This window comes from Macrobrachium rosenbergii, chromosome 30, assembly GCF_040412425.1.
Source record: "Macrobrachium rosenbergii isolate ZJJX-2024 chromosome 30, ASM4041242v1, whole genome shotgun sequence".
NCBI lineage: Eukaryota > Metazoa > Arthropoda > Malacostraca > Decapoda > Palaemonidae > Macrobrachium > Macrobrachium rosenbergii.
Genome location: NC_089770.1, coordinates 10,296,001 through 10,313,500, shown reverse-complemented (window position 1 = coordinate 10,313,500; position 17,500 = coordinate 10,296,001). Strand labels below are relative to the sequence as shown.

Sequence of the window (17,500 nt, the reverse complement as noted above, 5' to 3'; positions counted from 1 at the left end):
GGATGCGCTATCATTTCAATGCTGGATTTATGGAAAGTGCTATCACTTCGACGTTCGATTTGGACTTATAACGAACGTTCCGGATCGAAAACTGTTTCGTGATATAGGTATTTTTTTTTTATTCATTCGTGTGCGGTTTTTTTAAATTGTTTTATGTTGCAATTCCTTTTTTCCCCTTAACCAAACGGTGTAAAGACCGGGCTGATCGTTTGGTGAAATATGCTTCTTTTTTGTGTGTGTGTGTGTTGTGTGTGTTGTGTGTTTTTTTTTGCTGTTATTATTTCATGTGCTAATTCTTTTTTCCTTAACCAAGCAGTGATAAGACTAGTCTTAAAATTATTTATTATTCTTTCAAGCAACTTTATAAAACCAGACAGGAACAAAAAAGGATGAAACAATTTAATCTAATCATCTGAATTCATTTAAGCCGAGTTTAATGTAACATACAACACTAAATAACTATATAAACAGTTTGATAGATAGATAGAAAGTGTGTTTTAAGATGAGAGAGAGAGAGAGAGAGAGAGAGAGAGAGAGAGAGAGAGAGAGGAATTTAATTTCATATATTCTGAATAGTTTCGACTGGGCAGAGTGGGGATAAGCTGACGAGACCATTCCATTTCAACCGCTTGGTGGCCTACATTTTCACACGAGTCGGTTATCACATATTTCTCTCTCCCCTACTCAGCTGTGACCCACAACAGCTGACTAACAGTCAAAGATATAATTCACTGCTTACGTCAACTCAAGCACATTGAATTGCTGGCCTGTTCGGCTCTGAACCCAATGTGCTAATGAGAGAGAGAGAGAGAGAGAGAGAGAGAGAGAGAGAGGGACATGAACGATTGTATGCTTCATCGTTCCCGCTTACGTTTTACTCAAGGAGACAATATATGAAGACAAACCCTTATATTACCTTACAAAAAATAAAAGGATTTTATATATATGAGCAAATAACATTCAACCAATACCAATTATAATAAGTCGTTTACCAATTCAGTGAAACAAAAGAAAATAGGATAACAGCAAACAGTAAATACAAATTAATATGTAACTAAGAACAAATGTAATTCATACACTCGCGAGAACCAAACACAAAGTAAAGACGGATAATCGACCAACAAAAAATAAGTCAATAAGCATAGAAATAAGTAGATAAGTAAAAATTAGTAAAGAAATCATTAAATACATAAATAAATATGTATATAAATAAGTAAATAATTACGTATATAATACATAGGCAAATAAGTACACATGGTGCATAAATAAAAATATCAACTCAAGTAAAAAACGAGTAAATAAGAAAATTAATAAAATAAATAAAAATACGTAAACTCGTAAACTAATAAAAATTTAAATAAAAATAAGTAAATAAGTAAGTACTAAAAATAAAAAAAGAAAATATGTAAATTCACAAAAAGGTAAATAAAAAGGTAAGTAAATTGATAAAAAATAAATAAAAATAAACTAATAAAAAAATAATAAAACTAAACAAACGCTTGGAATATTATCCAAAATTCCACTCCATTTTTACTCACCATGATGCTCTAGAAAATGGGCATCGACATTCTCCCCCTCGACGGGGCCGGCGGGGTCGTCCGCCCCCCACAGCTGATTGGAATCGTCGTCGATGTAAGGCGTGGCGTCCCTGTGACGTCTCGACTGCAAAAGAAGATGAAGGAGAAGATAGTTAGCTCTGGAATTCTATACTTGCTTTCGTTTTCTATGATACGTAAAACTTTCTTTAATTTCCTTTTAATCACCATTATTAATCATGCATCATTTTGGCAGAAGAGAAAAATATCAGCGTATTATACAATGATGGAGAGAGAGAGAGAGAGAGAGAGAGAGAGAGAGAGATAGAGAGAGAATTATGGAGCTGGTTAATTTCATTTAAAAAAATAACAGGTAGAAAATTCGTCAAATCTCTGCCATTTATTGTAACTTTAAAGGAGAGAGAGAGAGAGAGAGAGAGAGAGAGAGAGAGAGAATTATGGAGCTAGATTTCATTTCATTAAAAAAATTAAAATGAGGAATAATCATCAAACCTATAAAGAGAATTATGGAGATTTCTTTTTACTTAAAAAAACGCAAAAGAATGGAGAGAGAGAGAGAGAGAGAGAGAGAGAGAGAGAGAGAGAGAGAGGAAGCAACGTTGCACAGACCACCCACTTCCACCCCCAAGCCCCCCTCCCATAATCCTCCCGTCATCCCCTTAAGCTCCCACAATTCATCTACCCACTAAACGCTCCTAACCCCTCCCCCCATCCCCATACACATGGGTTACAAAGGCCATGAGGCGAATAATTTTGGAAAGAAATGAACGAAAGCTGATGATTCCATATAAGAACGTTCATCACGATTAATGTTTTTTTTTTTTTCTTTTTTGCCCTGGAAAGTGAGTATTTCCACAACAGGAAAGCCGTCTTTGAAAAACAATGGAGTACAATGAGACTTACTTAATAAAAAAAGACTTAAAAACAATAATAATAAACGAGACTTTAAAACAATAATAAAGGAGAGACTTTAAAACAATGAATGATTTGATTTGATTTATGAAATTTAGGCTCTCAAGACATGCACTGGGCCACTTTCGGCCATTCAGCACTTAGAACAGTGATAAAAAATTTTAAAAATTAAACACTTTTATTAAAATATACAAAAAGGTAAAACGTAATTTTTTGAGAAACAGCAAGATTTTTTTTTACAATTAATCATGTCCACAAAAATAGAAGTGTGGGCACCAAACATGGAAGGAGGAAATGCTAAAAGAAATAAAAAAATATATATTTCCTTTCTTGTAGCATTTCCTTCCATGTTTGGCGCCCACGCTTTTATTTTTGCAGACATGATAAATTGTAAGAAAATCCTGGTGTGTCTCAAAAAATTATTTTTTACTTTTTTGTACATTTTAATAAAAGCGTGTTTTATTTGTTTTAATTCTTTATTTTATACTTTTAGTCGTGACAGAAACTGTAACCGATTTATGACTGTAGCTAGCGAAACTGAACGTGATATCCTGTCGAGCCAAAGAGGGTTTGAAAAATCCGTAGAGTTATTAACTTGTTCTACCGAGTCAAAGAAGGTATGAAAAATCTGACGAGTTATTCACTTCATACAAATCCTGAGATACTGGGAGAGGTCACTGTAGGGTCACTAGAGGTCACTGCTGACCTACTGATCATGTAAGGTTGTATTGTCACCGGGACTGAGAAACCTTGCAAAATTTCAAGTCCATCGGACAAAGGGAACAGGTCGAAAATTGAGTTACAAGTTTTGACCCAAACAGACAAACGGACACAGAAGTCAAGTTAAATAAGAGCGTGTAAAAAGAGGGCGCTGGAGGGGCTGGACAGCAAAATAAAGAGATCCTCAAAATAGAGGAGATGAAGTGCAGGGATCCAAAAGTATAACTGGGATAAAGTCCCACATTAAGAAGTAAAAGAGGCTGGACAGCAAGACTGAAAAAATTGGAAGTGCGAATGGAGGTAAAATAAAAGGCTAAAAAGAGCAAACAAGCTAGAGTCCGAAGTGAAGCTGCAAACACCCTTTACTAATGCCTACAGTGCGCTACGAGAGGTGCACTGACAGGTCCAATACCACAAAAGAGAAGGAAGTCGAAATTCACGGGAAAATCTAAATCTCACGACGTAAAAATAAAATAAAAAATATACAGTATATACATATAACAGATATGTATGTATGTATGTATATATAAATATATATATATGTATATATACATATATATATAATATATCTATTACTACAGGTGAAAAATAAGAGACAGGGTGTCAATGGAGTTTGGAAATAAAGTCAGAAACCCGGTCAGGACCTACCCCCCGTCTTTTTTTTTTCACCTGTATAATAATAAATGTGATAAATGAATCACAATACAAAAATGAATATATATATATATATATATATATATATATATATATATATATATATATATAATATATATAATATGTATCTCTTGAAAACTACCTAAAAATCTAATTAAGTTCAGCTTTTAAAAATCAGAACACCTTCCTTTAAAAAGAGAAGAAAAAAAATCCCTAATGAGTAAATAGACCTAAGCTGATTTCCGCGGCAAAAAAAAAAAAAAAAAAAAAAACTACATTATCATTTCAAAACCCAACTTCCGGATTAGGTATGGAAATGAATCTTAAAATATCAAATCGCAAACTTTCCTTCTCTTTATTTTTCTTCTTCCCCCTCCCTTCCCCCCTCTCCCTCCCCCTCCTCCCACACACCTTCCAAGTAGTGGAAGAATCCCCGAATCGCGTAATGACTAGATTTATGTAAATCAATGCGTATGCTAACGCCCGGAGTATGGGCCTTGAAATCGTATTGAAGACGAGCCTATTGAGGCTGGATTTGCATATATGGAGAGTCTTGGGGAGGGGAGAGGGAGGGGAGGAGGAGTAATGGAGAAGACTTCTCCCCTCTCTATTAAAACAAAGTTTGAAAGGGGAAATTCGACTGAGTCGGCGATAAGTAGGAAAATTGGATTATCAGGCGAGGTTGGTACAATGGTAGCACCATGCGAGTCATAGGGTTTCCGTGCTGTCTGTTATGTTCGTCTATTTGTTGTCTGTTTGCAAAGCTCCCACACAATTAAACACCACTTTCACTTCTGAAATATCATCGGAAATTGTTCATCACTTGCATTACGATTTTTTAATCATTTCTGAAAAAATCTGGATTCAGCTTTCAGCTCCTGATGTTTATCAGTCAACATATTTGGAAAATCATTAAATGTTTTGGGAGTTTCAGGAAATAATAATTTCTTGTCTGGAACGAAAAAAATTCTCATCTGTGAAGTTTACAGACGTGTGACGGAATTTTTAAATTAATATATATTTAAAAATAACTTTTAATCCCGCTAGTGTTTCTCGAGATATTTATTAAAAATATTCATAATCATTTTCAGGAAATACATTTTATAATACTTTGCATTCCTGATACTGCTAGGGATTCTGGGAAGAACTTACAAATAATTTCTAATCCTAATATTTATTATAATAAATTCATGAAAGAAATTTCGTTCCTTACTAAATTCATGAAAGAAATTCCGTTCCTTAATAACTTCATGAAAGAAATTTTGTTCCTTCTGAAGTTTTCAAGTTAAAATAAAAAAATCTGAAGTTAGGTTAAAATAAAAAAAAGTACAAATTCCATTTCCTATGTAGAAAATTTCACTCCTCTGAAATGTAGGTATGAAAAAATTTCAAATCCTGATATTTATTATTGAAAATTCATGAAAGAAATTTCGTTCCTTCTGAAGTTTTCAAGTTAAAATAAAAAAAAGCAATGCACAAATGCCATCACTTTTACGAGTAAAATTCCACTCCTCTGAATTCCAAGCGTGTAAAAAAAAATTATAAACCCTGACATTTTTTACAATAATAATTTCATGAAAGAAATATCGTTCCTCCTGAAGTTAAAATTTCCAAGTTAAAATTTGAAAAAAAACAATGCATATATCCCATCACTTTTACATGTAAAATACCACTCCTCTGAAATGCAGGAGAAGTATTTAAAAAAAAAAAAGGATTTCACCACTACCAATCTTACTTACGTCAAAATAAAAACAACTCTTATTAAAGAAACGTCCACGAATCCGGTTAAAGTTGTAATCAGGACGCGCCTGCATCTACGACGCTCGTTCTCGGAGTCACTGGGACAAGCTGATTCCTCCGGCGCTGAGCATTAGACTAAAATATAGCGAGGCACAAGCCAGATAAGAGTTATAAATTAGCCCAGCGGCGCTTGCATTCCCCAAAGTTCTTGCAAGCGAGCCAAAACAGGAGTTGTTCTCGCAGACGGAGAGAGAGAGAGAGAGAGAGAGAGAGAGAGAGAGAAGATGGTAGTACGAGTATTTGCATTATTCTGGAAAGATTTTTTCATGGAGAGAGAGAGAGAGAGAGAGAGATGGTAGTACAAAGTATTTTACATTATTCTGGAAAGATTTTTCATGGAGAGAGAGAGAGAGAGAGAGAGAGAGAGAGATGAGAGAGAGATGGTAGTACAAGTATTTTGCATTATTATTCTGGAAGGATTTTTCATGGAGAGAGAGAGAGAGAGAGAGAGAGAGAGAGAAGAATATACATCACATGAGAAAATTCCAACAGCAAACATCATATGACATGACAAGAGAGAGGAGAGAGAGAGGAGAGAGAGAGGACGGCAGGTATCCACATCACATGAGAAAGTTTCCATCAGCAAATTTCTGACATGAGAGAGAGAGAGAGAGAGAGAGAGAGAGAGAGAGAGAGAGAGAGAGAAAATAAGGTCACAGCAAACATCTCATAACCTTTTCTGTCAAAATGCCGAATTTATCGTTCGAATACCATCCTAGAAAAACGCAACACACAGAAGATGTCCGTCCACCGAATTTCAAAATTTCCCATCGACAGAGGGTCATGTAATACATCTTAGAGACCACGAATAGCAATATAATAACCATCAGGTGGACCCAAGGAACATGTTCGACGAAGAATGGAATTGTGAAATTTTTCACGAAGCATATTTGTGTTTCTAAAATCAAAAGTTATTAAAGGATGGAACGGGCAGTGATTTCTGCCTTCTTTATTCTCTGAAATCATACCTCTCCTGCATGATATATATATAATATATATATATATATATATATATATATATATATATATATATATATATATATATATATATATATATATATATATATATATATATATTAACTACCACATACACAATTGTTCTGTGCATTAGTAGAACTAGTAAAGGACCTCATTCAAACTGGATGGTATCTAATGGAGTATTTATTCAGAAGAAAAGTTACAAGCTTTCTTGGACAAACAGTCACATTATCAAGTATCCACACACACACACACACACACACACACATATATATATATATATATATATATATATATATATATATATATATATATAATTAAAGTAAGTTGTAAAAGGACTCATAAAGCATTACGGCTGACAGAGGAAATATTTCTGTAACATTCATCAAAATTTTATATTTTTGTTTACTCAAATTACAGTATTTATAAAATGAACATCCGGCGTTAATGATGATAGCTCCTGCAACGCCAAATTACTTCAACAAATAAGTCAATTAATCTTCCGTACAATTTTACATACATTATACCAGAGGTTCTTGCTATAACACCATTATTTATCCGCTGATATCTGATTGTTATTACTGCATTTTGAATCTATTTATTTAAGCAGCGGCGCGCAACTGCCAAATTTTAAATTGGTGCGGGTTAATATCGCGCTTGCATTTCAATTAGCACATGTGAATGTCTGTTTGTTATTCTATTAGGGGAGAGGAGGGGAGGGGGGAGGGAGGGAGAATCATGGATTTCGTTTTGCAGTCGCGTGGGGGAGGCGTTTGTTAAACTGATCCAGCTTAATATATTTTTAGTTTTCAGTAATAAAAAAACAATTGTGCCGGCTTTGTCTGTCCGTCCGGACTTTTTTCTGTCCGCCCTCAGATCTTAAAAGCTACTGAGGTTAGAGGGCTGAAAATTGCTATGTCGATCATCCACCCTCCAATCATCAAACATACCACATTGCAGCCCTCTAGCCTCAGTAGTTTTGATCTTATTTAAGGTTAAAGTTAGCCATAATCATGCGTCTGGCGACGATATAGGCCAGGCCACCACCGGGCCGTGGTTAAAGTTTCATGGGACGCGACTCATACAGCAATATACCGAGACAACCGAAAGATAGATCTATTTTCGGTGGCCTTGGTTATTTGATGTACAGAAAACTCGATTGCGCCGAAGAAACTTCGGCGCATTTTTTACTTGTGTTTGTTATCACTGCACAGGGGTTTGTTTTCATTTTAGAAGGAAGGCAAAATTGTCACTTGCCATGTTGACAGTAATTTCTTTCTTTCTTTCTTTATTTAGTTTATTTTAGTTATTGCGCTGTATCTGAGTGTTACTGATCCCCTTTTATAAGTGTATATTGCTTTTCCTATTTCTTTTTTACTGTAATTGATAAGCTCTTTTCACAATTTCTCCTTCATCTTTAATGAAAAGTATTTCTGTCTTTCAACCCAAAAGCTGCAATTTCTTCCTCCATGAATATTACTGATTCTTAATTCGATATTACATACTGGCGTCACAACTGTATTGGCCATCGACGCCTAGAATACCATTTTTATGTTAAGATTATGTATTTTGTGCATTACTATGAATCTGGGTAAAAAAGATTCTCCCAAAAATCTTACACAACTAATCACAAATGTTACTCTCATTCCTTTACACAACATATACATATATATATATATATATATATATATATATATATATATATATATATATATATATATATATGTGTGGATGTGTGTGTGTGTGCATGCATGTATACATAAATACATACATGTACACACACATATATAATGCAATAAGAAAAACCGATAATAGGCCAAGTAATAAAAAGCATTCGAGGAAAGATATGTTTTGCATCTCAGCACCGCCGAGAAAAACACATCCAAAAAATCGAATTAAATATTAATGAGGGGATTTCACCCGAGGGGAATTTAGGTGTTTGCGAACGGAGGGGATGGAAAACAAAATCCCTCCGAAATGGACACTTTTAAAAAGGGCTCAGTTAAGGCGTCACCCATTCGGCGGGCATAATCTGTTTTCGGCCCCCTAGCGGGGATTCCGCGAAGTCAATGCGCTATCCACTCGGCCTCCTCTTTCTTGTAAACAGAGGAACTTCCTGAGAGAGAAACGAAAGTGAAGGTAAATAACAGTTTAAGGAAGAAGTCTCTCGTAAATATCCCTCACTAGTACACAGGGGGGGGGGGGAATGGTACTGCGTGCAGTGTGCTATATCTGGAAAACTGTAGGCGATACTTAAGTTCCCTTTCTGAAGAGTGTATATAAACATCTCTCGTAATTAGTCCTTGTTGTTTTGATCATGTTGTTTTTCATGGAGATTAACCCTGAGGAGGAGGGGTTAGTGTAGCACATCTGGCTCTTCCTTTTAATTGCTCTCCCTTCCTTCCATCTCTCCCAACTCTGGCTGTCCAGCTTCTTTACTTGGCCAGGCTTCGATTTTCGCTTTTCACTAAATAACAAATCATTCGAGAGAGTTCTAGGAGACTCTAGATATAATAATAATAATAATAATAATAATAATAATAATAATAATAATAATAATAATAATAATAATCATTTGAACCTATGAGTCTACATATAATAATAATAATAATAATAATAATAATAATAATAATAATAATAATAATAATAATAATGCTAAGAAATTCACAATCTCGTGAAAAACAATCTGCGTAATAAAAATCCACAATTATATAGTAATACAGTCTACTATATAATTGTGGATTTTTATTACACAATAATAATAATAATAATAATAATAATAATAATAATAATAATAATAATAATAATAATTTCTCGCCCTAAAAGGCAACATCGAGCATTGCTGCTATTGATAAGCCTGACAGACAAAAAAAAATAATAATAATCGTCTTATGAACTATAAAAAAAATGACAGAAAAAATCACAAAAAAGACCTCGAGAGTAGACGAGCGGCAGCGAGTTCTTTCAACACATCATAAAACCTTTCCGGTATCTGTAAAGGAATGCCGTCAATGCGTAAATCATTTATTGCACTTGGATCAATATCGGACCGGCTACTGGGCTGGCTAACACAAAAGTGACCGAGTTGTACGCTAGACTAATCTCGTTTACTCTGTCTCTATACACACACAATATATATATATATATATATATATATATATATATATATATATATATATATATATATATATATATATAATATATATAATATATATATATTATAAAGTAAATACATACTTACCTATATATATACATATACATATACATAATACAAAGTTGTATGTTAACACACACAGCTGTAAAGTGAATTATGCACATATACGTTACTGAATGTAAAGTCTAAACAGCTAATCAAAGGGAAGTTTTAACTGGATTATCGTAGCCACAACTTGATTAGAGAGATTAGTTTCTGCAGGCCCGCGAGAGAGAGTTTCACTTCACACGTATCTAAAACCTCCCCAAGATCGTGAACTGGAACCAACGAATCGTGAAATTCAAGTTCCCGAATTCCTTAAGAGGACAAAAAAAAGTAGTCATTAACGAGGCCTCTTCACGATGGAGACGAAATCTGGACGCATCTCGTCGCACGAAAGAACGCAAGCAAGCACGCGCGCGCGCACACGTCGCCACAGAAGAGGCAGCTTGGAGTTTAAGCCCGAGCTTTTGCGAACTTTGATCCCGGCGACGAAATCGAATTAGCGAAGGTCAAGTGTGTAATCCGGAGCGGGTGAAATCAGAGGACCTCTCTCTCTCTCTCTCTCTCTCTCTCTTTTGATCAATGAGCCGCGTCAGGGCAATTTCGCCGAGGAGGGGCGGTGCAGAAAATTTGTTTGCAGCGAGACGACATTACAGACACTATAACTGATATTTGCAGTTTCTCTCTCTCTCTCTCTCTCTCTCTCTCTCTCTCTCTCTCTCTCTCTCTCTCTCTCTCTCTCTCGCGTTCGATCCCCGAACTTGGCGAGGACAGGAATAGTATGGGATCTTTCCTAAAAAAAATCCGGTATGTCCCTTTTGACCTCAGCAGTGAATCAGGTTATTAGTTGTTAATCGACTGTCGTGGATCACTGCTGGGACTGACAGAGAGAGAGAGAGAGAGAGAGAGAAAGAAAGAAGAAAGAAAGAAGAGAGAAGAAGATCACATACATAGATCAAACCATTTACAAGTCTCGCCACGAAGTTTTATTTGCAGAAGTGATGACATTACCGACCCGATCAAGGGCATTTTCAATGCCGCGCCCACCCTCCTTCCCCCATTCTCTCTCTCTCTCTCTCTCTCTCTCTCTCTCTCTCTCTCTCTCTCTCTCTCTAACAAAGTTTTATTTGCTAACAAAGATTGGGCGCGACATGACTCCGGGGCAGCCCTGTCAAGCGGAAATCCTCTTCCCACTAGATGGCGTTTGCACTCCAACGCCGAGAAATTTTCAGGAAGGGAGGCGACACATTGAAACTTGGAGGATGGTAATAGGATGGAAAGGTCAAATATAGACAGGCTAAATATGCATGACGAATATGTCTGTATTATATTCTTCTCACCAACAGCCCGTGTTCCGTAAAAAGAGGATGGAACAGAATAGAATACAGAATTTAGGCCCAAGGCCAATCGCCGGGACCTATGAAATCATTCAGCGCTGAAATGGAAATTGACAGTAAAAAGGTTTCAAAGGTGTAACAGGAGAAAACCCCTCATTTGCATTTGGAAACAATTGTTAGGGGAGAGTGAAAAATAAGAAGGAAGAGAATATGAACAAAGGTACAGTAAAAGAAATGAAGGGGACCGAAGGGACGCTGCAAAGAACCTCACGTAATGCCTACAGTGCATCGCATGAGGTGCACTGACGGCCCCTACCCCCAACGGGGTAAAAGGAATGCCCCTGGGGGTATATAAAACGGCAGTCCTGCCACGTTCAAATTTATATCTTTCAAATGTTTAAGACCAGTGAGATTCGATAGCGGATTTAAAACAAGTCCCTAGAGTGAATCATAGGCCCATATTTCGAGTCACTCGGTCGAGACGGTTAGGAGTAGGGATTAACTGGAGATGACTGCCTTGTCTTCTTTGACAGATTCGATACAAATTCTCTCGATTTGGGATTAGGTGAGTGACTAACAAGGGCTAATCCAACAATTGGCGGGCTGAATAAGATTTGGAAATCAAAGACCATAAATCATTATATAAAAATAAGATCATACACAATTTTATTACGGTCTATATTGCAATATGGACGTGACTAATGGTATAACAATGAAACTGAATCTGAAAGATTTTTTTCGAACTGATAATAAAGTTTTAAGGAGAATATTAGGACGGTGAGACAAAGTGAGAAATAACGTAAGGAAAGTTAATTAAGTTATATATATCAACCCCTCTTACGCAGTGAGTCAGGTACGTGGTAGTTAGTAGAGTGCGATGAGTCGCAACCAAGGTGGATAAAGTCATGGGGCTAGCAACCTCATCCCAAATTCCCGCTAAGAACCAGAGGGCTAACATAACCTTGACCACTACCCCTAAGGAGAAAAGACGTATAATGCTAAACGAACAACACACAAATACACACACAAATACATATACATATATATATATTATATTATAGCTAAATATCAAATATCACTTGAAATCATGTATATATATACATATATATATATATATATATATATATATATATATATATATATATATATATATATATATATATATATATATACACATACAAATGACAATGCACTTTCACTCAGAAAGACACAACATCAAGCCAAATAAAAAGCGGCTCAACGTCTGTCAAAAAAAGAAAGAAAAAAAAAAAGAAATCTCTAGCCAAGGGGTCGTGGGAATTCCCTGTCCCCGATCCCCACAAGGAATGGCACCTCCTTATTCATCATTCATCTCTTCTTATAGTTCCTTAACCGACGTTTTTCTAGAGGAAAGGGGGGGAGGGGAGGGAAGAGAGACAGACGCCCCCCTCCCACCACCAACCCCCACCCACGTGCTCTTCCGTGTTACAGCCCCTTGCCATCAAATATTAACTATCAGTCTTCAAAGTTTCTTCCAGGAGGACTTTTTCTCACATTTCTTTTTGAAGACTTTTTTTTTTCTTAATTCGTCAGAAAGGTCTTTATTTTTCACACTTCCCAGACGCTGGTTCTGGACCGGTATAATTTGTGTCCTTCTACGAGTGTGTCTGTCTCGCATTCCTTCTTTTCTGATGAACTTCAAAAATGATAATGTAAATGATCTTTCTGTTCGTCTTAAATTGAAAGGTTTTTCTCTATCTGTAAATGTCTTTCACTCTGTCTGTCTTAAATTGAAAGGTTTCTCTCTGTCTGTAAATGATCTTTCACTCTGTCTTAAATGAAAGATTTCTCTCTGTCTGCATATGAAAGATTTCCCTCTGTCTGTAAACGAAAGATTCTCTTTGTCTGTAAATGAAAGATTTCTTTCTCTCTGTAAACGATCTTTCACGCTCTTTAAATGAAAGATTTTTCTGTCTGAAAATGATCTTTCTCTCTGCCTGTAAATGAAAGATGTCTCTCTGTTTGTAAAATTGTCTTTAAATGAAAGATTTCTCTCTGTAAATGAAAGGTTTCTCTCTGCCTGTAAATAAAAGAAATCTGTTTATTTTTTAGACAGAGAGAAAGATTATGTTTAATCTTTCTCTCTGTCTGAAAATCAAAGATCTCTCTGTCTAAAAATTATCTTTCCCTCTGTCTGTAAATGAAAGACTTCTCAGTCTCCGTCAATAGCCTCTTAAATCGAATCTCATTTTCTTTCTCTTCTGTAGGGAATGATTTTTATTTTACATATTTAGGATGTCTTGTTTTTAATGTTATTCTGTCTCTAATTTAAAGGAATCTACTCTCAGGTCCCTTGAAATATGTTCTGTCAAGGTCTTCTGCTATTTTTTAGTGGTCTCTTAAAACAAATTTCCTTCCCCCTCTCTTTATTTTTCAAATTGATTTTCTTTTCAAAGTGATTTTCCAAAATACACGGGCTCTCTCTCTCTCTGAATGATCCTTTAAACTTATGAAAGCATCTCTCTTTCTCTCTCTTTGAATGATCCTTTAAACTTGTGAGAGGGCCCTCCCTCTCTCTCTCTCTCTCTCTCTCTCTCTCTCAACTCTGCATAATCAGTTCATACGCACATTATAATTACATAAGTTGAGCCTCCCGCCGCCCCAAAACTCGAGCAAGGAAATGAGCGGAGATCTCAGTCTGCTGTTTGTAGACACAACTTTCCTCCTCCTCCTCCTCCTCCTCCTCCTCCTCTGCTTGGAGTTTAGCCTCCCAAGTTCTACGATCTTATTTCCACTCTCATTACCAAACCAAATAAAAAACCCAGCCCAGAGATTCCGGGATAATGAGGCATCCTCCCTCCCTCATTCCTCCCCCACCTCCCTGAAAGCCTTACTGGCATCCATGAAATTCTCCACCCACACCCCTCCTTGAAATACTTGTTTTCTTTTCCTTGAAATCTCCTTTTTCCGGCACTGAAATTTCTCCAGTGTCCCTAAAATCGCCCTCTCCCTTCCTGAAATTCATTCCTCGTCCCTGAAACTCCTCTTCCCCTCCCTGAAATCCCTTCTCCTTTCCGCCCCTGAAATGCCCTCTTTTCCTCCCTGAAATTCTCTTCTCTCCCTGAAACCCGTTCTCCGCCCTGAAATTCCCTTTCTCCTCCCTGAAATTCCCTGTCTCCTCTCCCTGAAACCATTTCTCTGCCCCTTAAAATTCCCGTTTTCCTCCCTGAAATTCCCTTCTCTTCTCCCTGAAATCCTTTCTCCGCCCCTGAAATTCCCTTCTCCTCTCCCTGTAACCCTTTCCCCGCCCCTGAAATTCCCATTTTCCTCCCTGAAATTCCCTGCTCCACTCTCTGAAATTTTCCCTTTATCCCTGATATCCGCCCCCCATCCCCCAACTCATACCCTCCCTAAACCTCTTACCTGAAATTCGAGTCTCCATAAAAAAAAAAGAACATCACGTTAAAAGTCTTAATGTATTTCGTTTCCCGATTTAATTTTGCGAGTTTTGTTTGCCATAATGGGACAGAGAGAGAGAGAGAGAGAGAGAGAGAGAGAGAGAGAGAGAGAGAGAGAGAGAGAGAGAGCGATTACCCGTTTGCCTTTCAAAGAAACTTTCGCGCTTTGATACGAGGGGAACAAAGAGTTCTGATTCAGGGGCGACAAAGATATTCTTTTTGTACTCAAGGAAGTATTTCCGAAATCTGACGAGGGGTTAAGATTACAGTACTGCGGGAGGTGAAAGTCAAGGTAAAAGGGGACACGGTGACAAAGAATTCTGATAAGGGGTGACAAAGGCTTCCATTCAATTAGAGGGAATGTATACATTTCATATTTAATGTCAGATAAACCTACGCTTTTAGTTGTCTGTAAAAGAAAACTACTGGGACGGCTGTTTGTCTGTCAGCCCGTCCCACTTTTTCTGTCCGCCCTCAGATCTTAAAAACTACTGAGGCTAGAGGGCTGCAAATTGGTATGTTGATCATCCACCCTCCAATCATCAAACATACCAAATTGCAATCTTTCAGCCTCAGTAGTTTTTATTCTACTCAAGGTTAAAGTTAGCCATAATTGTGCGTCTGGCACCGCTTTGGTGCCAACAACACAGGTCACCACCGAGGCGTGGCTGAGAGTTTCATACAGCATTATACGCTGTGCAGAAAACTCGACTGCCCCGAAGAAACTTCGGCGTATTTTTTATTTGTTTAATTAAGTGTATCAAAGAATTCAGATAAAAAGTGATCAATAAAATTAGTCGTTCATTTTCGCAAAAACATTTCACATTCTGACAAGGGCATATTGCAGGCTTATGTCAAAATAACCTTCGCGCTTTGATAAATATGTTCAAGGAATATTCTGCACTTTGATAAAGGTTCAGGATTCTTGGAAAGAATACATTTTACAGCTTAAGAAAGAGCGATACTAGTGTCCATAAACTATCATAACAAAGCTTAAGTTGTTTAAAAAACAAATTGCATTATTGATAAATATAAAGTATTTCATACGACTTCAAAAGGAATCTATCACCGTGATAGATAAAAATTAAAGCAGAGAGGAGTTTTCATTCCTGGATATTAAAATCTCAAGTAATCAGTCATATTTAGATACATACTAAACATAAACTTTGAGGTAAAAGGTTACTTTCCTAAGGTAAAAGGTAAAAGGTTTCCTTTCCTAAGGTAATGTTAAACAACATATATCAAAAATGATCTGCCGGCAAAAGTCTTTACAGCGCATATCCAAATGAGGATTTTGACCGAGAGTATATTAGTATATATATATATATATATATATATATATATATATATATATATATATATATATATATATATATATATATATATATATATATATATATATATATATATATATATAATATATATATACATACATATGTACTGCATATATATATATATATATATATATATATATATATATATATATATATATATATATATATATATATATATATATATATATATTTATATATTACACATTTGAAGCTTAATATCTGTGATATACAGATACACAGACACGAATATATATATATACGTATATATAATATATTTATATATATTATATATATATATACATGTGTGTGTGCGTGTGTGCACGCGCGCACTTGCGTTCGTAACCGCAAACGTGTCAAATTCACAAGCCAGTCTGTCTCTCACCAATGTGCATTTTCACTTCGTCTCCTCCGCACAAAAGGTCGCCGCTGTTGGACTACAAAACAGTGACGCATGGCAGTCATCTCCTTTTGTACCTTTGTTGCACGACGGTTTCTTCGCATAATAAAGGGAAAAAAAAAAGGAATGGAAAAATGGGCATAAATTCAGTCGTTTCCATTTCGCTGCGAGACATAATTCTTACCGCGTCTGTCGCAGTTTCCAGCGACACAATGCAACTTGAAGAGGGTACAATGAAAAGTCCATAAGTCCGACAAGAAAGATGCAGAGGAATGGAGAATATATATATATATATATATATATATATATATATATATATATATATATATATATATATATATATATATATATATATGTAAACATCTGCGAACTTCCACCACACCACTCTTTCTCTTCCACAAACCTCCATTCATCCTGAGTCTGAACTCTCAAAATTATCATTCAACTAGATTTGGGGCTTCCAACTCTTCTGTTGCCCACAGGAGCCCAACTACCATTGCCACTCCTGAAGGCCAGTACATTCTTCTCCCACAGGAAGGAACTACTCCGTCAAGACGGACGTTTAAAGCAACAGTATACACTAAAGCAACAGAAACGCTGGCCGTTGCTTGAACGCACGCTTGAACGCACGAGGAGAATTCCCGAACTTACAAAGTCCATAGGGAATGCTTAAAGAACGTTCACAAACGCACAGTACCTGAGGAAATTGACCGGAATCGTCATTTAATACCACAACTGACATCCAGGCCATAAGAAGAAGTAAGATTTCTTAAATTTTACCATCTTATGATACTGAGATAGGAGAGCGTGGTTGCCTGCCATCGCCCATATTATAGGTCTGCATTCACGGGGGAACGCCGCCCCCAAAAGATGGAGCGTTATGGGGGCCTGATCCCAACAGCCGATTTCTAAAAGCTAACCCTTAGGATTTACAGCATACCCAACCCAGTAGCAACTAGCAGTTAAGAACATCACCGAGAGGACCCACGATGCTAAACAATGGCACGAGAATGTTACACATGAATCCACAAGTCCAAAGGAGATATGCAAATCTCACGGTACATTCTACAGTACATCGGCTTTATAGAAACAAAAGGGCCAGGCACCAGGATTCTACGGATACTCACAGCAGGTAACCGTCCTTACTAAAGCTGATCATTCATTGAGAAAATAATGGAA

General features: G+C 36.5%; 1 protein-coding gene across 7 annotated transcripts in view; it reads right to left on the bottom strand.

Annotated features, from left to right (window-relative positions):
• Positions 1-17,500, bottom strand: part of LOC136855013 (follistatin-related protein 5-like) — a 350,946-nt gene that overhangs the window by 74,858 nt on the left and 258,588 nt on the right. For all 7 annotated transcript variants that reach the window (XM_067131729.1, XM_067131724.1, XM_067131726.1 and 4 more), the window contains one exon: positions 1,539-1,662. In XM_067131729.1, coding sequence (XP_066987830.1) covers positions 1,539-1,662 — 124 coding nt within the window. The remainder of the gene's footprint in view (positions 1-1,538; positions 1,663-17,500) is intronic.